At 43.3% G+C, this 25403-nt stretch overlaps 2 protein-coding genes across 2 annotated transcripts in view; both read right to left on the bottom strand.

Annotated features, from left to right (window-relative positions):
• LOC119228354 (receptor tyrosine-protein kinase erbB-4-like) overlaps positions 1–6410 on the bottom strand; it is an 82649-nt gene extending 76239 nt beyond the window's left edge. Inside the window, exon 1 of the mRNA XM_062564895.1 lies at positions 6266–6410. Within this exon, the coding sequence (XP_062420879.1) occupies positions 6266–6410 (145 nt within the window). The remainder of the gene's footprint in view (positions 1–6265) is intronic.
• A 7905-nt stretch (positions 6411–14315) lies between these two features.
• LOC134132798 (receptor tyrosine-protein kinase erbB-4-like) overlaps positions 14316–25403 on the bottom strand; it is a 124328-nt gene continuing 113240 nt past the window's right edge. The window contains exon 3 of the mRNA XM_062564894.1: positions 14316–14624. Coding sequence (XP_062420878.1) covers positions 14316–14624 — 309 coding nt within the window. The remainder of the gene's footprint in view (positions 14625–25403) is intronic.

Here is a 25403-nt window from a genome sequence, read left to right as displayed (position 1 = left end):
AATTTTTGAGGTGTTAGGAGGGGAGTTTGTCTGTTAGGTGAAAAACATTAGTCTGGCAATGGTTGTCATTATTACTAACCACTGATTTTCTTTCTCTCATCCTTACAATGCTGTTCAATTATGTCTCGCTAACATCACAATGCTAAATCCAACCGGGTTTTGTATGATTCATCAAAGATTTTGGTAAGTCAAAATATGTATCATCCATTAAATGGATTGATTCACGTTGTCACACACACACAAACACACACACACACACACACACACACACAGAGTCTGTTGCAGGCTGGTTCCGATCATTACTTTGCAGGAGTTCAGAAAATGTTTAACCCTGACTTTTACGTCAAAAAAGATTGGTGGAAAAAGATGGAAAGGCAAATAAAGATGAAGAAAGCCACAGAGAGATGGATGACGGGGAAGAAAGACAAAGTGAGGCCCAGTAGCAGATTTGCATTATTTACAGAGCTTGCGCGCCTTCTCCTCACAAACAGATTACTGACATGGGGCTGAATCCGATGAGACACATAGTCGTACACGAGGCGCCCTGCAAGCACCGCGCTGAAACAGCCAAATGCAATATCGTCCCACAGAAGCCAGATTCAATTATGCTACTTGGGTAATAGTTGGTGGCATTACCACAAAAAGCCCCGCCCCCCCAACCTCGGCTCTGTTTCTGTACGTGCAGTGGGGGGCTATGGAGATAAGTGAATCCTGTGTTCACCACCGGAGGGGCATCACTCAGTTAGGAAGAGGCAAAGACGAGGCAAAGACGGGCATTGGACAAGCCAGAGGACAAAAGCAAAGCGCCCGTTACGACAAACACGGCGGCGGGACATCTCGACCCTATTTGAGTAAGGTACACAGGCATTCAATCGGAAGCAAAATTATTCTCTTTTAGGTTTAAACAAAGACAACCCCGTTCACATTGGCCAATAGGCTTTGAAAGTCCTGTTACGGATTATTATTATATAAATTCTCTAGAAATGAATGAATGCAGGAAGGTCCCATTTAAGGGTCCAATCCAATATATGGTTGCGATGTCTTTGATTATCAGAGTTTTACTAAACAACAAAACAATAAGTACTTACATTGTGATCACTGTGTCACCAAAGCATTCAAACCAGGACATAAGGAAACAAGTACAGTGACTTAACCAAGAAGGAAAGTACACGCGAGGTGGATTTGCAGCCTACATTTTCTTCGTTGTTGGTGGAGAAAATTTGTCCTCGTGTCCCTAAGCTTGAGTCGTACTCCTCATCGTGCTGCACGTGCCGTTTTGCACAGATCTAATCTGGAATTGTAAACAAAATGGTTGAATTTAAGTAACAACTTAGCCACAAGCAAACGGAAACAGGATTCTCGCGTGTGGTAAACAAGTGAGACAAGATGTTTTCACTAACTCCAGCTGGACTCGAGCAGCTTTCACACTCTCTAACACATTGTATTAACGGACCGAAAAAAAAAACACTCTGCTCAACACTTTCACAGGAGACCCTCGGCACCATTCAGGGCTCCGCCATGTTGGAAGGACTCCAGCGCACATCGTGTGTTTGGACACTGTGCCGTGACCAAGATCAAGAAGCTGTCCGGGAATCGTGCATTTCCCACATTTACCATCACTAAAATAAGAATTATCAACAAAGAGATAATACATATTACCTACCAAAATGTGACAAACTTATGCACTCGTTGATTTTTTCTTACCAGTGAATGCTTGGCTTGCAATTATGCGTGCAGTTGGTGACTTTGTGGGGGGGGGGGGGAATAAATTGTAAACTTCTTTCGCCGATTATTTAGTGAGTAGAGAAAATTACTTAATTAGTTTGAACTTGTAGCTACACCTCGTGTCTCCAAACCACGTAGACATCTCCAAGTGTCTCTGAATGAGTGCACGGCTTCAAAAGGCACCACATCGGGGCCACATTACTGTTGGAGGGAAATAATATGAAACTCACAGGTGGAACAAATGTATGCAGGCAATTATTTTGATGGTAATCGCCGTTTGCCATTTCTTTTACTTCCCTATTGCAGTGTGGGTGCGGGTTTGATTAGGACTGGGAGGCAAATAGCAAACCAGTGATCAGAAATAAATCCTTGCTAATGACTTTGCGAGAGAAAATTAATAAACATTGTGTGAATTGTTTAACGATGAAATATCGAGGAAAAATTGTACCATAATGAACGGTTGACTGGCTGCGTTACCGCATATCCTGTGTTCATTTGCATACTGAAGAGGATCCCTGTCCTGAACTACCACCAATACACTCGGGAAATTGCATTCACTTGATATCTAACCTTCAGACCCTCTGAAGGACGTAAATAACAGGACGAAAAGAAGAAGAAAAAACAGCCGGATTTGTAACAGTCGGGAAATTGAAACTGGCTTTCAATCAGATAAACGGAGGTGTTTCTCCTCCCCTGAAGCAACGGGACTGGGGATTTTACGCTGGGTCTCCGCTGTTCTGTCTCATTGGGTCCGAGAGCTTCGACTAGGTTTCTGCTGAGCGCTGCTATTAGCGCAGTGCAACAGAGGGGGGAAACTCAGTGGGAAGATGTGGATGCATTCTGGGTCAAAGGGGCTAAATGCTAGGTGTGGGGGGGGGGCAGACCCTGCTGCATACCCCAGCGAGCAGTGGAAGGCTCAAGATGTTGCTATGATGCACCTTAAACTCTAAAAAAATACTTTGGCACAAATGTACAGCCCACACACAGAAACAGGAGGACACTGGAAACGTATAAATACACATGTTGGCCTGAGGGCTGGCAGTGTTAAGGCCCCTGTCGCCATGAGCACCAATTGCATGTGTGCTGCATCCTACATCTGTGGGCTTGTAACTAGGTGGTTGCTATTTTGGGGGGGGGAATTCCCAAATGGAGGTGGTGGATATCTACTGGTCCATGACAAAGCCTTTGGCAAAAAAATATCCAGTTTAAGAAGAATAGTACAATAAAGGAATAAATGAAAGAATAATCAAATAAGGTGGGCAAAGTAAAGACTGTACATGCTGATTGGACGGATAAAAAATGCATTACTTGAAGAGATGGATGATATGATAGGAGAATGAATGACGTCTATCTTATCAGCTATCATCAATGTATCCGTTCATCTGTCACGATAGACGACGGCTCCTGAAACAATTTCTAAGAGAGGAAGAGAACGTTGGGGAGAAAGTTAAGTGTCTAGAGTATGGTTTGCAAAGGTTCAATGGATGATGCATGAATTAGTGAATAAAAGCATTTGATGAACCCAATCCAGAGAAAATAGACTAACAAGCGACAATAAGCTTTAGGAGAAGACCTTTTCTTCTTCGGACTCGATTGATTCCCATGTTGCCACGTAGCACTGCGCCAATCAATGTGCTCTGAGTCGCTCGGTTGCCGACAGGAGATGTCAGGAACGAAAATCTTTGCCTTTGCCCCACAAATAGGTGATCTCCACTCCCATCCATCATCATGCTGCTGCTCCTGCACACTTCCATCCTTGCCCTCCTGTCCCCACTGCTGCCAAGAAAATGGCTAAACTGTCCTAAACCATGAGGTAAGAAACCATAGTGTCACCTCTGACTGAAAGTAAACGACAAGGCTCATGTCATACTTATATAACACAGTCATTTCTTTGATTACGTGGGTAGTTATGATCAGAATTCACAGTCTGCCTGTGTGGCTGCATATGCGTTTGGGGACACACAGGTCCCCACATTGGATGCACATTTAATTTTAACGTGATGACTGACCTTCATGGCTGAGTGGCCACAGCAGCATTCGGCATCACGTGACATTCACACTGCGCCACGTTTGGAGTAATGAACAACATCATCCATCTCAATGCAAAAAAACATTCAATTTGTTATTTCATGGATTTTTTTTCCTGACTGGTAGCCTAATTGTTTCGGTAGAAAACAAGTTGACAGGTCACTTCAAATGAGTCAAATTGTGAAAAAGAAATGTCACCGGGAAAAAGGTTAATAAGGCCTGCATGCAAATATGTATCTCATGTATCTATGAGGTATATAATACCAGTCTTTTTAATGTACTTGGTTAGTGGCTGATTTCAGATACAAATCAAGTACATTTTAATCAAAATAACAACCAAAAGCAGTTAATAGAAAACACGGTTGTTCACTAGTCTTTAAAATAAATACGCTGTTCAAATTTTAGGAGTGACATGTCCTTTTTATCCTTTGTGTTGCTCAGAAGAAGAAATTCATCCTTAGTCCTCGTCCTTTTCGCGAGGGCACCAAACACACTCCTCTCAACCACCAAGATAATTGCATTCACAGGCTCCTGATTAAATTTGGCCCCATCCCTCATGCAGTCGTTTCCTATGAGTCTCCATGAGAAAGGATATAGGATTATGGAATTATAACCTAGCAGGGCGAAGCATCTGCTTTAAAATGAGATGATGAAAGACAGGATTGTTATGTTTATTCAACCTTAACTGTGATAAAGTCCGGGTAATCTGAGCATTATGGGTAGCACAGAAGGGAGGGGGGGGGAATATATTACAAAAAAATAAGCTAAATCTTAAAGCAAAGAAAAAAAAATACATAAAAACAATTTAAGAAAGACACAAAAAAGACACAAATTATGTACAAAGAGAAAACCAGTAAGGACCTTGAATTGCTACTGCTGAGGGGCCACTTAGCTCATCAAGGCTGATCTGTGATCAGCCTGCCAGCTGAATTAAAATGAGCCAAACTCTCAGGAACGGGCAAAACTAGAATGGTGTGAAAGAAGGAGAATGAATGATGGAAGGACTGAGAGGAAAGAGAGCATATCGTACCGCAGGCATACCAAGTATGTTGCTTCTACCTTTAAGAGGAAGCTGGCTGTGCTCAGTGTATTATTTGCTAAGGCAACAACACGTCATTGAGGCCCTGTGTTTTCCTGGCGTACTGTGAGACATTCAGAAAATACACTACGGGTCGTGTATGCGGTGTGAATCAGCAGAGGTGGGAAAGTCAACCTAGAAGAATAAAAAGTTGATTTGAACTGACATCACAAAACATTTATAAATCATCCACGTCCACCAAAGCACATAATCCACTAAATTGTTCTTTTAATAACTGGGTTGTGATAAGTAGTTAAGTCACATGCGGTCCGAAAGCATCTGCTCCACATTTGCGTTTCAAGAAAATGGGATGTCAGTCACCGGGTCACATTCGTATGGGCATTTTAGATTCACCATTTAATACAAAAATTTAAAATGTGAATACCAGTTTGAAAATTCTCCTTTTGAAGGAGAAATGATAAAGCCAACTGCCATTGGGAGGGGGAGGAAATGGGACCTTGTCAAAGGTCTTCAGAGAGACGTTCAAACGCGACTTATTCTTTCACCCGCTGACTGCATGAACGTTTGATTCTAGGAATCGTTTGATTCACATCAGTTATGTGCAATAGTATGTTCCTCCCAGCATGGTTGTTGTAATAATAGACTATGATAAGAACAAAAAAACAAAACAATATGCCATTATCAAAGAGGCAACACCTGCTAGATGTGGTGGAAACACAGCGCCTTAGGATAAAAACCATTGATGGAAGCCACATCTTTTTTTGCACTACAACAAATAAATGTACTCTGGGAAGGTGGTGGAGCTTTAAAGCTGTATTTGGTGAAGTCATGCCGGTTGTTGCATGTAGTAACACCAACCCATAGCTCTGGGGACATTAGGTGAACAAAGAAAAGTCCTTTTCATGTCCCATCACCCATCGCGGCCCCCATCAATAGCTGCTCTACTTACCCGAGGCTTTGGCCTATTAGGCAAAAAATAAGCATATTAATTATTAAGCTGGCAGGGGAGAAAGGGGAGGAGTTGCTGCGTCTGAGGATAATCTGTGTGTTTATGTGTGTGTTAGCACCGAGGCAAGGTCATACATTTTTTGGGAGCACTGCTTCTTTTAAACACAAACACAAACAATCCTTGATGATAGCAATTTAAATTGTTTTTAATACCTGGAAATCTAATGTAGTGTTAGCGTATACAAAATGGTGAACTATTGAGATGAACCATCGCACAAGAAGCAAAGTCAATGTTTTTTATAAAACAACAAACTCTACAGCGAGTTGTATGGAAAAAGGAAAGCAGAATGAGTTTGTCTAACATCAATAGCATCGAATATTGTATTCACAGAACCACTTAAGTACAACCACTTGTACAACTCACATCTTAAAACAGTGAGAATATCCACAGGTAATCCATGCATTTAGGTTTCAAAACTAAGTTGATGGAAAGTGTAATTTTCCTCAGTGGCGTTTGAGACCCACTGAGCTGCCAGTCGACTCTTTGCTTCTTTGCTCTTCTTCTCTTGTGAGACGAGCAGTGATCGCCTCCGACATCAAAGCCCCGTCTGAAACGCAGCATGGCCTTCGCAATCAAAGGGAGAACTGCTTGTCCAGGCTTCACAGTCATGCGCCTGCGTGGAAAAGTCTCAATGACACTACCAATATTGGGATTTTCATGTTTAATCACTGTCAATGGGACAACAACCGAACAATGACAATCACAGAATTTGATTGGAATCGGCTCAAATATTCCACAGATTTCTTTAGAATCAGAATCAGAACACCACTTTGTCTCGAAATGTTTCTGCAGTTTTCAAACAATGGATTAATGAAGTAATACTTATGGAATAAATCATTTAAGTAGTTTAGAGAAGAGGCCCACTGGTGCCGAGGCTGAGCAGCACAGCATCTAATATCGGATGAAAATGGGTTACCGCGTACATCACAAAAACCACGGTGAACACTATTTAAATCGGTCACGTGACGTCTATACTCATGCTGAAACAACGGGGGCACGAGTCGGAGTCAGTGGAACGCTGTAATAGGGCTGCACAAACTCCAGAGAAGGTCAGTGCACCAGGGACCATTGTTTGCTTCATTTCAGCATTTTTCTTTCTCAGACATTTACAAGCCTTCCACCGTGGCCTTTAGATATTATCGGCCCTGATTCGCTGGCACGTGTGCATTAATTCACATCATTTACAGCAAGAACAGACACCTACTATGTAGGTGTTTCTTTGCTTTTCTTAATAAGCAGTGTTTAGCTCATAGAACATGGAGAGTGTGGTTTAGAGCTGTGTTGTTTTTGTGTTTTCATGACTTTATATTTCGTTTTTTCATTTTAAACTCATGTTTGGGTTGACTTAAAAAAAAGGAATGAGAAGAGAGGAACATAAATATCCCCTGTTCAGAAGTTGTTTGTGGCTGCTTGATCTACATGCAATCAGGCTTTCTTTTATTTCATTTTATCCCCTGTGACGAAACAACCCGATGGAACTCCACTCAGTGAACAGCGTTCTATTGGTCTCCGAGTCAGCTTTACATCTACATCATGGCCGATTTCAGCCTGATCTGAGCCGTAGCCTGGGGGGCGGGGGGGGGGGGATGGAAATGTTGGAGAAAAAGAGAGGACTGTGTTTTGATTATTAATCTGCATTAAAATTCCTTCCACGCTAGTTTAACTTTTAATGAGGTGAAAGTCGACTCTGGCTCCCAGTGGGCCACCGAGGTTCACTTTGGAAGGCAAATCGGTAATATGAAAGGTAGAGTTGTGTTTGGGAAACACTGGATTTTCTCTAGCTGACAAAAGGTGAGGTGCAGTCGGAGAATGGACTGGACAACATTCCTAATCAGTGAGTGTCGTTAAAGGCACTCATAGATTTGCCCCTAAGGCAATAAAGAGCTTAAACAACCAGTTCTGAGTCCCAACGCATCAATTACCGCAACCCATCTATCAGTCCAACACCTTTGCACCACTATTCCACACAAGCTGGATGACTAAACACAAACAGGAGGACTTCCAGGTAGGCGACCACTGTTTTGTGCCCCGTAGTAAACGGAAAACTAACAATGAAATGTTTTAGTGTTTTCACAAACTGTAGTGGTTTTGTGGTTTTGTTACGTAAAATGATGGGCTGTGTGAAAATGGAAGCTTATTTTGCATGTGAGAGGGGTATATGACGCTTTTGGATAGAAAAACTGTCGTATTCGACCAAGACTTAATCAGTCCACAGAGCAAACATTCTCAAACATTCCAAGATTTTTGGAAATGTCTCCAATGTAACACTTAATCAAATGTAATACTAAATGGCAGTTTTGGAATCAGCTTGATTTCTTCATTCTTAGCTTAAGGTCAGTCTACTGACTGAAGAGAGATCTGGTCCAGTAATAGATTCTGTGCAACACTGAGAGACAAACACACACGCACACACACACACGCACAATACACCCACACACAAAGACATTTCATTTGGCAAAGATCTATTTCTAATTATTACTTAAAACTTCCTCATTTGTTGTCCATTTATAGGTAATGAAGCCCAGTTATTCTCTAGATGTAGGATCTCAAACTTTGCACCATCAAAGACAATCATAAATAACAAAAGCACAAAAAAAGGAGTGCTAGCCCCTGAGGCGACGCTGTGAGCAACACAAGGATGTACCCTGTGGCTAAAGTAATTCAGTCAACAGTCCAGGTTTCATTTTACGTCCAAAAAAAAAAAGGTTTATTATGGAGGAGGTGACTCCTGATCTATGACTTTGAAAATTCATCGTGCGACGTCAGCTCTGTGAAGCAAAACAATGAAACCACTGAAAAAATAATTGTTTAACAATTTCAGGCCCATTGTTCCCCTGGCATAAAACACAACCACTTGCTCTCACTAGTCTCACTATCTCTGTCACACAGTGGTGTTACAGAGCAATCAATTGGGCCAAAGCGCCGCTGAAGGCCCGTTCCAGACTTCCATTTAACGCGCGCCTCTTCACGATCCACATTAGTGGCGCAAATGTGACAATATGAATGTCGTCCTTCAAAAAGAAAGTCCCTCTCGCCCCCCTTCCCGGTGTGGTGAAATATTGAGTGTGACACGGGAGTAATTGCATTGGAAGTAATCAATTAGGCACACAATTCAAGGAGGACCTGAGGAGCGCTGCCTCCCGGGGCAGCGTGGCAACTTCTTCCCCTGGAAGTTAGACGCTGAGTCGAAGTCTGAGGGATCAGGAAAAAAAAAGGCAGCAATTGTATGCCCCCCCCCCCCCCCCCCGCCTCTCAGTGGTTCCTTGTCGGGAGTAAACACTCGTCCCAAATCGTCCCTTTTAACTAACCCTATTCCACCTCATCCTCTCCCCTGCCTCCCTCGAGCCCCAAACGGGACGCGCTCAGCAGACGATGCGTGCGCTCCCTGAGAATTCTCCAGCAGTGCAACGGCAGCGGCCTTTGGCGAAAAAAACGGAGGACTGTATTCGAGCGGCGGGGGGGAGGGGGGGGTTGCGCGGAAAACGGCATCGACATTACATCGCTTGAGATTGTGTGAAAGGCATCAATGTAACAAATCCGGACAGCCAACTGAAGTATGATGAGGGACGCGGAGCCAAGGAAAGAGGGATAAAGAGATGGAAGAAAGACAGAAAACTGGGTGGATGAGGGGAGAGCAGATGGGCCATGAAGGAGTTGATAACGCCTTGGCGTAAAACACAGCCTTGTGTACATGCATACAACGGGAGAGAGGATCATTCAGCAGATGGGGCCTCAGATTGGATGCTTCATTTTGGACAGACGCGGTGCAGGCGTAGGGTGGTTAGAAAAATGAATCAACAACACAAAACAAATCTGAAAAAAAGATATTGGATGAAATGAGGGAAAGAGGGGGAGTGCGACACGGGTGGTGGGGGGAGGGGGGCGGCTAGTAAATGTGCTAAATCAGAAAGCTCATCTGTGTTGTGCTCCTTATTGAGACTGTTATTATTTTGCCATGGAAGCAGGCTGTAATTACCATGCGAAAGCACAGAAGCTGCCCGGGGTTCATGAATCCACACGGCTGCGCTAAAAATGTTTGCCTAAGCAGGACGGAGAAGACGCTGCGGGTCGGCGTGCATCAAATACATTTTAGAGACTTTGAGAATGTCAGGAGGCGGCTCCGTCAACCTTTCACTTGCTCGGCTGGGAGAAAAGGTCAAAGGTGCTTGCTTGAAACCTTCTCCGTGCTGCAGGCCTTCAAACACCTCGGAAACTGGTAACATTGACAGTGATTGTCTTTTTGTCTGCGGGTGAGAAGGGAGTCCTCACAATGTGTGCTACTTTTGTAAAGTAATACCAATAAACAACGCAAAGGAAACTTCCGACATAGAAGTGGTTCTTATTCACGCCGATGCAGCCCTGTGAACACCCACACACACACACACACACACACACACTATCCATCAACTTTTCCCGAGCTTGGCTGTGCTTTATATTTCATATTCATGAGGATAACTTTGCTAAGCTTGATTGAAAGGTGCATCGGAGGGAGTCCTATCCCTGCTCAGCCGGAGACCTCCTCCACTCCATCCTCCCGTCCCCGGCAAATCCCGAGAGTTCATTCACAGCTCGCCGAGAGTGCCCCCGCAAAATCAATAAGTGCATTGCTACAATATACTGGCGACAAATTGATTTCATCCTAAGGCAATTTCAAACCAGAGTACAAATGCCGGTGGGTTTCGGCACTAAAGGGTTCTTTACTGGGCCTTACCTCGAATGGACCTTCATGTAGTTAATACGTTTTATCCTCTTATATATGTTCCTTATGGATTATATCGATCATCTTGCACTTCTAAAGCTGCTGGCAGTGAAGCGGTCGCCCGACGTCAGAGCAACATCAAAGGCCTTGAGATGAAGTAGATAACCTCAGACTCGCTAAAGCATTTGGAGGAAGGAATGAGTTTTGATGTACTGCTTGATTTACAGTAGTGAATATAGGTATGTGATGGTTCAGGCTTATAGTATAGTCTTACTCAACAGTACACTGTAGAGGGGTGATAACTGAAACAGAACGGGCAACCATGTGCCTTGTCTCCCCCCCCCCGCCCAGTAAGACCATGGTCTACGGTCAGAACCGACTTTACAAAAAGCAATGACAATTTATCTGCTATAAGGAGATCAGATGAGAGAAATCATTACAAGTTTTGCAGTTACAAGTGCAATATTTTGAAAAAATTTTTTATTGAATCTTATCAATTAAATATAATTAAGACCTTATCCAAAATGCGGTAGAATCGAGCAGAACAAAAAAAAAGAGGTGGCCAGAAAGATGAAGCAATAATTAAGCAGCTGAACGTAGGCGCTACACTTCACAGTTCAGTCACACTGACAGCAAGCCATCTTTGCTCCACTCCGGTATTTGATAAATGGACATGAACAACTGGGTAATAACTACTTTGGTTACTAGAACCAAGGGGAGCGCTTTCAACTCAACATATGAGTAAAATGTCCCGTAACGAGAAAAATGAATGTCTTTTCATCGACATTAAATGTTCCTCTACTATTAAAAATGAGAAGTGTTATGAATCGCTTCAGACTGTGGCTGCAGTGCATAACTTCACTCCACTTCATGGCTCAAGGCCATGGATAGCACATCAAACAGCAGCTTTTCACAGAGTTCAGCCCCGGCTCTCAGGGGCGGAGGTTTCAACTTGGCACCACAAGGAAGAGGACCGGCTTGGCTAAAAGCTGCCGGTAGTGCCGGACAAATGCAATGCCGTGAGTATGGCGCAACGTGCAAGAAACGATGACAAGATGGAGCGTTGTACACGAGCATGGGGTGTTTCTGCGCATGCCGTCATGGAGGGCTGCGGAACTCCGTTTGTCTCTGAGGGATCGCCAGGAAGGAACAGTTGAAGAGAACAATGAGAGTCAATTGAATTATTTAGAAAGAGGGGTTTGAAAGCAGCGGTCGACCTCACTAATCCAAATACATTTCAGGCTAAAAATTCTCTAAATACAGAGAGAACCTTTAGATTTAGAGTAAATTAATGACATCATCTTTTTCATCTTTCCTCCGATGTCTTCCACACCTGTAATCATGGTAACATGTTTATGGATTGTGTGCAATAAATTCAACAGAAGCACTGGGTAGATACAAGCTTCAGTGCCACCAGTCTGCCCCACAGTCCCCATCGAGGAAAAGCATAACACATTATGTCTAAGCACATTTTCCTGACATCACTCATCTGCGAGGACATGCACAGCAACTTGGTTGGAGTTCCCAAATAAATCATACAAATCTAAATTTGAATGCTTTCCTTTGTGTAAAAGATAATGAGTGAATTAAGAATGTCAGCGTTGCTCTGAAGGGATAACAGCAGTGTCTGCATAACAAGAATGAGAACAACTTCTACTAAATGTAATTCAGCCAAACACGATCATCTCTCCACACTCCGTCACAACATTTGTTTGGTGAAATAAGTGAGTAATACTTCTGGTCTTTGTGTTGTACACATCGCGACCTGCCCTCTGCATGCCCCACTTAGCCTTGTATTGGAGAAAGCTTGACATCCTTTTCGCAAGTCAAAAGCTTCTTCTTTTTTTTTCCCTGCGGGGTCAGGGCGACCGAAGGGAAGCTCGCAGCACAAGGATCCGTTGTTCAGAAAGAGGCAGCGCCACCCACACAATGTTTTCCTACTTAGTGCGCTATTTATCAGCAATCGCATTCACAGTCCTCTCCCACTTCTGAGGCTTGGGTCGATGGCAAGAGTGGGTTGTAAATCAGACCAGAAGCAGTGTCTGTAAGCAGGAGCTATGTGGCAAAATAATAGAAGAGATAACGTCTTTTCCCAACATCCAGAGTCAGCGTTCTCTCCTTTGGGGTGAGAAGATTCATTGTGATTACAGCACCAGGAGGGTTCTCCTGGAAGGAGGAGCGCAAGTGGAAGACTGTCCGGGTATTTACATCTCGTGTGCAACTAAACAATAAACATTTACATGTAGATTCATGTTAAACAATGTGAATTAATTGTTTCTTGTCAGCATAGTTTCAGAAGCAGCGGGTGAATAACCTTCTGCTGATGACTGGGAATTGCATCTAAAAGGAGATCTGATCACAGTTGAATTCCGCTTTAAACGTTTTGGAATTATTAGTTCAAAGACATCAATTTGAAATAAGGTAATGAAGCGAATGAAGAGAATAATGAAGTTTTAGGTACGACTCAGTGAAGCATTCAAAGCAAAGTGGAAAAATTAGCTTTCAAAATATCCCTCTCTGGAATCCCCATTTCATTGTGTTGACATTGCCGTGTGAATCGCCTCCGTTTGTTAACACTGTTTCCGACCCAACATTAGTGATTAGTAAAATGACATTGAACATAGATTTGGTGCGTCACTGTAAATGCAAAACCTAAAAAAGAAGCTAAATCCCTGTAAGCACCCAACAGTCATCAGACAGCAGAGTTCCTGAGTAGGGATGGGTATCGAGAATCGAGAATCGAATGGAATCGAAACTAGCTTTGCGATTTACCCGGTATCGTTCAAAAGTTTAAAATTCGATTCCTTGTTTCGATTCTCAGTCCGCCGGCGCCGACCGGAAATAGAAACCGCTGAACACCAACGAAGAAGCGTCCACTGGAAGTGTTGGCGTAACAGCGCGATCGAACATGTATAGCGTGCGTCGGCGGTCCAAAGTGTGGTTACACTTCTCGAAACAAACCGAAAACTCGGCAAGAAACTCCCGGTTGTTGTAAATTTGTGACGCATCAGACCAGTGCGGAGCGGTCCTATCTGTTAAAATGAGCGGTGAGGCTGGCGCTGCAAAGAAAAAAAAAGATTGTACTAGCACTCCCCGCGTCGACCGCCAGCAGCCCCCCGTCAGCGAAAGTGTCCCTGATTTGGGGTTGGGAGAGTTGCGCGCGCCCCCCCCCCCCCCCCCCCCCGTGTGCCCCGTGTTTGACGCGCTGCCTCTTCCTCTGATTCCAAGGGTTCGTCCATCAGTGGGAGCAAGGTAACGTTTAAGTACCTGCAGTATCATACACTCACGAGTAAATGTGTTTTTGTGAGGTTTCAAAAATAAAGCTCTCTGGAGGAAAGTGTACCCCTGTTATTTATAATGTTTATACAATATTCAAGTTCATAGTTTGATATTCATATTGTAGTTGAAAACAGCCCTGTTAGAAATTCATAGTAAAGTTAATAAAAAGAATTAATATTGATGGAGAAGGTCAGACTATTTCCTTCAGAAAGACCCTTGGTTAGCTAGCTCATTTAAAATATCTTAAACTTAAACTTTTTTGACCCTGCCTCTTAAAAGAATCGGAATCGAGAATCGCTGGGAACCGGAATCGAAACAAGGAATCGGTATCGGAATCGGAATCGCTCAAATTCAAACGATACCCAACCCTATTCCTGAGTGATGGTTCTTTAGTAAAAATGTCTCGGGAGGAAAAACATCTGATCAGCTGCCCAAACCTGCTAATCTGTCAGAGAAGTGCCAGTAGATGATGAATAAAGGGGTAAAGACGCACACACAGCCTCCAAAAGGCGTGGAAGCGAAGAACGTTAAATATTCTATCTCAGACAAAAAACGAGCTTTTGCTGACGGGCCACGTCGTCAAAATCAAAAGGTCCTCGTTTCACTCGCGGACACAGTGGAGACAACTTGTGAACAGCCAGAAGGAAAACGCACTCACCTGTGAGGTTTTTCAGGCCGAGCTGGCGGAGGCCAAAGTTTCCATCGCGTCTGTAGTTCAGGAAGATCGCGAGGGAGTAGCGGTCCTCGTAGAGCTTGTTTCCTCGGATGATCCTCAAGTTCTCCAAAGGGAGGTAGTCGAACTGGTTCAGTGCCACCAACACGTAGCCGGTCACTTCGCGGATAGACTGTGGACAAAAGGCACAACGGGAGGTGTTAGTGGGAATGTGTGTGAATGCAATGAGCAGCATAGACCGATGAACAAAAGGAAAAGTCAGGTCTACATCAGATCATTGATAACACACATCTTCAAGGTCACTTTTCACAGTTTGGATCGTTGACTTCGAGCCTCTGAGTGAGGCGAACCGGGTTTACGACCTTATTGTAAAAACGCCCATGTCCAGAGCTCGGCCTGGGGTGACTGAGCCACAAGGACAGACCATTGCTTTACACTTTAAATGTCATTTACGCGGGGGGGAAGGGGGTCTACAGCGACTGTCAAGACTTTGGCGCCGAGCCACCCGGCACGAGCTGCCGTGGCGTGAATCAAAGTGACAGCCCGTGTCCTCCTTCGCCCATCCGCCATCGCGGTGGCTGTCGTTGGCAGACAGGCGGTCAGAGAAGTCTTTGCGCGCCGGCCTCCGCCGACGCCGATAGTCAACAAGTCTCCGCGTGAAGTGCCGCTGCGGCTGATGTGCTGTGCCGAAATAAGTCCTGAGGAGGGCCCTGGCAGCGCAGTCGTGGCGGCTGACAGCTGTCAGAGAGCGGGGCCATCAGCCAACCGTAAGTAAGCCACAGTCACAGCTCCGTCATCGTCACCCTGCTGATTACCGTTGATAGAAACAGATGGGTCGTCGTCCGGAGAATCTTTGTCTATCAACCTGAAAGCCTTTTAAATTTATTTTTTAGTTTGTGTGTGAGCATGTTTTTACCGTTTTAGAAACTCTTTCTCTGTATTTATCTACGGACGCATGCAAGTGTACAACACGTTGAACCCCTTTTTAACGTGAGCATATGTGGTTTCCTGTCGTAGCATCAGCGTTAACAATTAACAATTCTCTAACCGTGAGACGAGGACTGCCTCGATGACTCATGCTCACGCTGCTGGGTGTTAAAAAGTATTTTCAACCCCGCTACTCAACTACAATATCGCCAAGTCTCATAGCCCAGGGACATTGCCCTGGGTCATAAGCTACCGGTATCCTCCATACAAATGATGCAGGTCTTCATCTTGCTATCAAAAGCTGAAAGGTTGCACGGGGTAGAAAGAGGTATAAACTCTGGGTGACCGAATATGAGCATCTACGGTGGCTGATTATTATTTCAGGGCACACGCTTCATATGTGCTTTTTTCACTTCTGTTTCTCGGCCTGTTTATTACTCCGCTCGCAAGGTTGCCGGTTTGTTATTTTCAAGCTACCGAATCAATACTTTCCAAAGTGCAGCCTTGCAGAGGGAAATAAAACGAGGGAGAAAGGAGATGGCAGGTACACACACTTTTCTCCCCACAGACTTGTTTGTTCAATAATAAACCGCATGAAAAAAGGGAAACGATTTGTAGTGATTACAGCCCCTTGCCGAGCTAATGGCCAAATCTGCTCTGCGTGCTCGCTTTCATTAAACACAGATCCACAAAACAAGACCAGCGGCAACACAGGTGCACCGTATGTCCACTTGGAGAACACACCCATAAGGAAACATAAGACGTGATATTCAAAAACAAGTGAATAATACATATTATGTTATGTGACGTTGTGGCAGGGCGGGGTTTGGTACTGGTGCAGCAGGAATAGCATATTACTAAGTGATTGTGTGCTATTCTATTCTTGTTTGAATGACCTCTTATATTTAGTTACAGTGCAATTAGAGCGATACATTACCCGCTCTAGATAACAACATGACATCTTTTTTGTCCTGGATTTTGCTGGGCGAAAAATAGCTTCTCAACGTGATACAGGTGAAAAGGGCACAAAGTGACATGAAACCTGCCTCATCTTACTGAAAGCCCCATGATGGGCGGCTCACTTTTTCTTTGTGAATTGAGTATGTTATGTCAACATGGTCATCTCTTATGGCAGAGTAGGCACTTTGCGTCCTGATTTAAACAGGACGGTGCATAACCGCAATCCCTTTTATGAATACGTCTCTTTTTTTAAACTAATATTGTACCTGTCGACTTAACCGTGTTGCAATCCCCAAATCCCCAAACCCGGCATCCCACATACACACAGCTTACATGTATGTCTGCCGACCAATCAATGTCCCAGACTCCCAGTAGCAGTGAGAGAGAGAGAGAGAGAGAGAGAGATTCACTAGATTAACTGGGATTTCTCCCTCCTCCCTCCACTTCAAGCCAGAGCATTTGTGAGCGGAAGTGTGGCAGCGGAACAAACCCCTCACTTCAGTTACCGAGACGTGTGCGGTTTTGAAATTGAGTCCTTCAATCCCCAACTTCTAAAAAGGGGGGGAGGGGGGTGGGGTTGGAGGCAGAGTTAGAGAAGGGAGAAGGCAAAAAAAGATTGAATAAGGAAAGGGAGAGAGCGAGAGAGAGAGAGAGAGAGAGAGAGAGAGAGAGGATGGATACTCCGGAAGGGAGGAGCTCAGTCAAGTCGATCAGACTGGGTCAATGGATATTTAAATGTCTAATTAAAATAACATGAGTTCCAGATCAAGAAGAGAGACAGGAGAGGGTCTGAGGAGGGGTGACATCTTGTGAACGCTGATGCGGGGCTGAACGTGTAATGACACAATTAGCATGTTTGAGGAGGCTGAAAACACGTTAGCATGATTCCCTCATTTCCATACATATTGAGGCATAACGATGCGCTCCACGGGCCTCTGGCCATTGAAGTCTGATTCACAGGAGTGCCCTTGGGGGGCGTGGGGGGGGGGGGGGGGGGAGCTTAAGGTTTGCCTTGCATCACTAAGTCCTCATCCCCTATTTCCATAACGCTTCTCTAAACCCTCCGTCTGAGCTGACATCCACATCTGTAAACACACACAGAATCCGGGTACAGCGTCTACAAGTGCTGAGTGAGGAAATCTTCTGTGGTTTTCCTAGAACCTCATCCTCCACGTGAGAAGCAACCCACTGGACACATTTCCGGCAATTTTCCCTTTTCTGAAAAGTGAACGCTTCATTACGGTTTTGATAGAAATATCTCACCCTGATCTCCGTAGATGTTGTGAATAAGTCATGCATATCACTCGCAGTGAGTTATGACTTTATTATACCATCGTGTTGGAGTGCACTGTTTCATCGTGAGAGAGAGAGAGAGAGAGAGAGAGAGACGTTCCTGGTGCAATTTGTGACTTCAAACTCAAGCTTCCATTCATTCAACAGTTTTGCCATGATATCCGGTAAATCGTCTACCTCCAGTCCTGCAAACAGCCAACTCTCGAACTGGGGACACCCCAATCCCTGTGGAGTGGCTCAAACCCAATAGAAGCCACTTCAAACACTGCCTTTGATGTGTGTGTGTGTGTGTGTGTGTGGCTGCGCACGCACAGCAGTATATAAATCTGTGCTTTACTCACATATCTGTTATTGCTTAGACAAGATTATTATGATGACTCACGACTCACTATCCCTCCCGTTATTTGAATCACACCTCGTATGCTTCCATGAAACAAATCTGTGTCTGGAAGTGTGCTTGTTTTTGTGTCTATGCAAAGAAGTCTTTTTTGCCTGTTTTCTTCTGTTGAGTGGCGTAACAAATAAATAAAAAGAACAAGGGATATGAAAGATGAAACTGCTCGGTTGGCGTTCCATGTTCCTCCCTTGGCTCGACCGAGGAGGGGGTGGGAGGGGGGGTGAGGGGGGGTCAGTGCCGGCGGCTTTCTATGAACTCTTCTGCACAAGCATCTCCCCAAGGTTTTCAGTGAGGGAAGTATTCTAAAAATGCCATTTATTGTAAGATAAGAAAGGAAATTTCATGTGCATTTACAAAGTTATACAGTATAATGCACACGATAGAAGTAAAAGGTATTGGCAAGGAATTACCTTGCCTTATTCAAATCATAGTGACTTTTGAATTTTTTGTTTCGGATTATGAGCGCCTTTGACTTGGGCGACTTTGAGAAGTCCCTGTTCAGAGTGGCTATATCCAAGTGTTTCAGTTGATGCTTGAGTGTCATTGGTTGTGACAGTCGACTTGTCAAACACGTTGACAAAAAATCCCCGTAAGGTGCATGCATCATTGACAGAAACACCCTGATGGCTGAACTGGGAATACAATCATGCGAGTGGACAGAAATGACAAATTAACAGAAGCACCTCATTGATGAATATTGAGTGTTTAACCCGCAGTGGGGTGCCTCAATTAAATTGAATTAAAAACGACAGACACAAACAAAGCGTACGGGAAGTTTAAGAAATCCGATGTTGTATTTAGTATGTGGTCCTAAGTGAGTCTACAGCGACTGCTGTACTCACAGAACTGAAAGGGAGGAGCGGGGAGATTGTCTGTAAAGCAACCGAAAGAAGTTCATGATTATGCAGGTGTGGAGATGCGCGCTGGTGGTGGGCGAGCAGTCGGCCGGTCTTTGGTGCGTTGACCACAATGCCTCCGTGCGCATCTCCTCCTAACTCATTCCTATGAAAGAGGCCCCTGAGGCTGTCTGGTCTGCCTCTACCTGCCGCCCGGCCTGGAAGATGAACTCAGAAAGCCACCCTGCCCCTTACGGGCGACATGGGGTGAAAACATGTCTTGATAAGAGGGGCCAGTACTCGTCAATATTATTATGTTGGCATTTTTTAGGCATTGTTGCTCTCCGTAATTTAAGAAGTATGCATTTATTTTATTTGTTTCTAAAATAAAGTAGTTTTATTATTTTTAAAAAGGATGCCGACCGATATTGTCTTGTACAAACATCTCGTCGTATGTCCCAACCCTACAAGGCGCTACACAAGGCGCCGTGGCGGAGAAACTTAAATAAAAGCAGAATCGTGCCACTATAACCAACAAAAAGCTTTGAGCTTATTGTCTTAATAATGAGGCCAGCTCTAAACCAAGTCATCAAAATACTGCGCCATTCTGCTTCTGACACCACGCACCGAAACCCACCGAGCATTCGAATTAACTCCAAACCGTTAATGTTCTATTTCTTGGGTTTCATTGCCTTTGGGTTGTTAAAGTTCTCTGACCACTTTGTTGTTAAGTTGATTGTTGCTTCTCTTTCGGCTTTGTTAAACTTATCGAGCTGTGTGTCGGCTTAGTTCTTCTATCGGCTGAAGTGACAATAAACTGAGACGAAATTCAAGAATCAATATGGACATTGAAATAAAATCATAGAACTTTTGAAAAAATAATGGAGCATTTACAAACTGTCCAGGGTGTAGGCAATTTAGGATGAAACAATCTCAGCAACAATCAATCCCATTGGTAATGCAATGTACCAGATGATCTCAGCAAGAGTTCCACTCAGTATCCCTTTTTTTACAGTCCCTAAGACTCATTTCATCACTGGACTGGAAATTTAACTTGCATCACAAGCCCCTATCTCTGCAATGGCCTTATTATAAACATCTATATGTGACTCCCATCTTCTGAAAGTGGTCCCAGGGTCAACTTTCATTTCAGGCAGAGCCTTTAGTCTTCTTAAAACAGTTGGTCATTGACTCTGATGGGTTGCTCTCTAAAGTGGCACGTTAGTCTGCCACTGCACTTCATTGCTCTTAACCATATTCCTCCCTTGAAATTCTAAGACGACTTTGCTATGTAACACGTTCAGTAAAAATGTAAACAGTACAGTGTACATGCTTTCCAAAGGGCTAAAGGACAGGCACATATAAACCACACACACACACACACACACACACACACACACAGAGGGAGAGACTCGTACACATACTTTCTCTCATTGGCTCATATAACGGCAACTCTCATCTGTGGCAGCACCTGAATTGAGCTGACAAGCACTCAGTCATTAAAACTGACTTTCACCTTTGGCATGGAAATGAATAGTGGGGTGTTCACCTTACAATATGAGAGCCATTCATATCAGAGTGAGAAGAGAGGGCCAAATACTTCACATTACCCCCCCCATCAGTACCAGTTCAGTTAAGGTAGTCCTGATTCATTCCTGTAATTTGTCCCCCGCTGTTGAAGCATAAGTAGTTAAGCTCAGTAGACAGAAACCGTGCATCAGCCGGGGATAATCTCTAATATAATAGTAACCCATTTCACTGGACAACACACACTCCTTTGGGATGGGAGGAAACACAAACATGTGAGAATTTCTTGAAAAAATATACATTATCATGACTCATATAGTAATTTATATGTAATATATATTACCACTGTCCATCTCCATTCAATGCTACATTTGAAGGTTACCCATTCTTTTTTTTCTGGTTGAAGAAGCAATGCAAAGTAGTGGTACTCATAAGATCCCTTCGGAAGGTATATTGGCTTCAACAAGTTTCACACTCCTCTAATGTTGTGTAGCTAACAAATTGAATTGCAATCTAATGCCAAGTAGCAGGCGGCATTAATTGCATCCTCCATTTGTCTTCCGTATCGTGACTTAAGAAAAGAGATAAAGACTGATAGAAAAGGGGAACAGTAGAGTGACACACCTTCCCACGAGGAGGACTCGCAACTCCATCAGAGCAGTGGTAATGAGTGGACTCCAGTGGGGAATTCTCCAAATGGACTAATTTGTAATTGATTCAGTGCATTAATTAACGGCCTGGTTACGCTTGTGTCATGGTTAATATTGTGCGGATCTGACAGGGCTTGGAGGCCCGTCTGCATTGGGACTGTTGGGGTGAGGCAGCCATTATTCAATTACGCTGCACACATCGGCGACGAGGCAAGACTTAATCCGAGAGTAATCACTTCCCCACACTCCCCTACTATGAGCTGACTCGTGTGGAGGAGGCTTTCGGGGGGGATGCGGGGGGGCGGCAGTCCTAGATCCATATAGCCCACAGTTAGCTCCTTAATTATGCTTAGGAAGCAAATCCCCTTGATATTGTTACGTTTTTTTTTTTTAGTTAATCCCGCTTCAGAGAAACATAGCAACTGAATATTATCATTCTTATTGTTGTCAGCCTCTGTACTGTTTATGACTGTGTTTGTTGAATTATGTTACTGGATTCCTTTGTTTTCAGCTGTTCACATGCATTCATTTGTTACTTTAGTAAACCTATAGTATTTAAAAAGAGAAAAACACAGCAATCTAATATATACTGTATATGATTAAAATGTGACATAGTGCTTTATAATGGAATGCAACTTTTATTATTGAATATGCGAGGTAAGGGCACTAAATCTCAATTTACACTGTTGAGCAAAAAGAAAAAAAAGCAGTCGAGACATCTAAATATGATTGCTTCAGACTGGATTCCCCCCTCAAGAGATATCAACCAACTATAAGGCACCAACAAATGTGTATATGTGACATACATAGACCTACCACCCGATGAACTACATAAAGAATGGATTGTATTCCTCCTGTGTGTTGCAAAAATGATTAAAAAAGCTACAGACTTGGTTGGTAAATGGCTCAGATGGACCTCCTCGTGTTCACTGCGCACCATAAAAATAAATCTCAAGGAACTGCCAAAGTCCCTCATCAGAACAGGCCATGTGTTCCATTTTTACTTACAAAACAAGTGGGACACACACACACTGCGTCTTAACAACGGGTTTGAGGCCCTGAGCTTTGAGGGAAATCAAATAGAGGTCTCTGTCTCTCCCTCTCTCCCTTTTCTCACAGTTGATTACATTTCTGCTTTGATCTACGTTGGCCATCCCATAACCGCTCTCCCAGAATTTGGACCCAGCACAAGACAACAACAAAAACAACACCCATGGCCTTGGAAGTACCCAGACTCCATTGGGGCCTTTGCTTGCATATTTCAGTGCAGCAATCTCAAGAGTGCCTGCAGGAGGCTTAAATTGTATACTGTCTCATCTCTATGGGGACTATTTACTTTCAATTTGGCCAGGCTATTTTAAGACAGAAGCAACCATTCTCAAACTGAAGGCCGGCCTTAAGGGCCTTGCGGTAGGAAGTAATCCGTGTGTTTGAGTGACACAGCCGATTCAGGATTTCAATCACATCCACAGTTCAGTGGGTACCAATCCAAACCAAATGCATCAAGACACAAGCAGCTAAAAACAGTAACATCTCAATATTGTTTATATAGACACATTCCTGTTGCTATATCATTGCATCTCCAAAAGAGAAAAAGAAAGCGGTTATTCAAGCAAATTGTGATGTTTTATTGGAAAGTAATTTAAGACAAATATTCTGGATTTAAGTGACACATTAATCACCCTCAGGGAATTCTAAACCGGTCCTTGCAAATTACAAGTCTAGCCAGACCCTTGAATGCAGGAGGTGGGGGGGGGAGGGGGGGGGGGGGGGGGGCTGGTCACACAGCAGTTCCGTTACTTCAGTCCTCCACTAGTGCCCCAGTGAGACTGTTAAGTGTTGCTGTGGGCGTGCTTCGGCCACGTTTAATGGTCCTAACAGCATTATTAGCTAATAAAGGTTGATGGGCCTCGTGACTCAATAAATTCCGGAGGACAGGAGAAGATGAAGCTGTAGCCGTGTTAAGGTGAGGTTTTACTCTGGTCATTTATTAACCTCCCTTGTTTTGCAGGGTATTGTATCGGGATTATTTGAGAGTATACAAAATTGTTGTTGTGTTCTAGTATAAATACGTAAAGAAAAATATTTCTCATGTTCTACAATCATTTTTCAATTGTGCAATAATTGCTGGAAAAATTGCCCTGTTGGAGCTTGTAATATGAATGAATTGAAAAAAAAAATAGAGGAGTGAAAAATAAATTGTTGATGTGGCCTCTCCTTCTGACCACAGAGGAAATCGGAGAAATTGAAGATGAAGGTCGTGCTCTTTCCAAAGGGAACTGAGGAGTCCTTTTTTTGACCCACTTAGCTGCGCCAACTCCCTTACTCACACACACACACACACACACACCAGTCAAAAGTTTGGACACACTTTTTCATTCAATTGAATGAGCAAACTTTTGACTGCTACTGTATACATGCTTATACATGTTTAGTTATTATGCAGGAATTAGAGAAAAACACTTTGCAGTTATGTGTTACTAAAAGATCACATCCAGCAATATAAGGAATGATGTATCGAGTTTTTGCCAAGGAAACTTAGAATATAAGTTTATTTATAAAATATAAATAACACCTTACATTACATGTCATTTAGCTTATCCAAAGAGACATTGTATTTTAACCCATGGCTTACATTTTGGGGGTTGGGTGTCTTGTTCAGGGACACTTTGACACGGCACATGGAGCAGCCAGGATTTGAACCACCAACCTTGTGGCTGCCAGCACATCACATTACTCCATGCGCCACCAACACCTCTTTGTGCAATAACGCGTCAAAACGTCTTCTTTGAAATAGCTAATTATGTTCGCACATTCAAACAGTTACTGTGTAACAGTCATTTTTCTGAAACCCATTGAATCTCAATGTTGTACAACCTTTTCTATTCTCTTTCTAATTAGAAAGAAAGAAATGTTTGAAAGCGTCATTTCAAAGTTTGAAGAAAAGGTATATATTTGCTCTCTGTGCAGTGTATTTGTGTATTTTTCTAACCCTGAGGCAACATACGCTTGTGTAATATGCTTCACAGCCACATGTGCATGATTGTGTGTCTTTGTAGGATAATGTCAGCGGTGGGGAGTTTATTTTGAAGAAGACGGGACATGGGGGAGCAAGTTGGGAGGCGTAAGAATTCATGAATATTTGAATTGCTTTAATGGACATCTCCTGTATGAGCAACTAAGTGTACTTCATGGGGAAGTAGTTAACTAATCTACAACCAAAAACAGTTGTTTTCGCAGCTCTTAAGCAGAGTGAAGCCTGAAATCCCTGAAAGAGCAATTTTCTGGCAAACACTTGGCCATGGAAGTGATGCCGGGGTCATTGCTGTAGGTAGAACGCCACTTAGGGATGACTGCTTTTTATGTCTCACAAAGACATAGTTCCATCAGCTCACAACTAGTTTAGGTCCAAAGAAGAGCAGCGAACAGTCAATAGAAATGCTGTCAAAAAGCCCTTGTAATTGCAGTAGTTTTGGTAAATGAATGATAAAGAGATGATGGCCTAACGTGAGTAGAGCTGAGTACCACATATGCACTCGCTTCATGGAAAAAAACTGCAATTATACAAAAGAAAATTGTTTTTAATGTTCCGTCTCTTGTTCTGTTTCTTTATATTTCTATTTGTACAGAACTTCTTGCTCCCTTCCAGCCATTTCATCCTCCTTTATCCACACTATGCCACTGTCACGGGCAAGGGATATTATCTACATGAATCAGTAGGATCAATTTACTGACCAATTAAGTTATTATCTTACATTTTTAGAGAAAGATTCAGATTTTTTTTTTGAATGTATCAAAAAGAAAAACACTCCCCTACCACCTCTGTCACATTTGTCACATGCTTTACCTCCCTGGTGACATGGCTTTAGTTTTGGAAGAAGGAAGAACAGTAGCGTTGTATACTGCCTGGGTCATAACATTATTTCACATATGGTAATTGGTAAATTAATAACAATAGCTATATTCACTATTTTGACCATGACGATTTGCGTCTTGTAGAAGGGCAATCGCCATACAACTCAACAGATGAAGAAAATGGGATTAACATTGATTTTATCGATAGCTGTATACAATGTTAATCCAGTATATATAAAAAAAGGTGAGCAAGGACTGGTGCTGTATAGACAACAGAGTCAGAGATCTATGAAACTGTGAAGCATGCAAAAGTACTAAAGACCTAAAAAGGAAAGGCTTGGGATGCAAATGAGAATAATAACATTTATGTTAGTAAACCTACATATTACAATGGCGCTGCTTTAATACCAACACATGCGATGTATGCGCCAACCATGTCTGCGAGGGTCTAATAGCTCACACACTGTGCAAGCCAACAGTGCATGCTCACTGCACACGCCAGTCTA

The sequence above is a fragment of the Pungitius pungitius genome, chromosome 10, assembly GCF_949316345.1.
Source record: "Pungitius pungitius chromosome 10, fPunPun2.1, whole genome shotgun sequence".
Taxonomy (NCBI): domain Eukaryota; kingdom Metazoa; phylum Chordata; class Actinopteri; order Perciformes; family Gasterosteidae; genus Pungitius; species Pungitius pungitius.
This window is presented reverse-complemented; position numbering and strand designations above follow the sequence as displayed.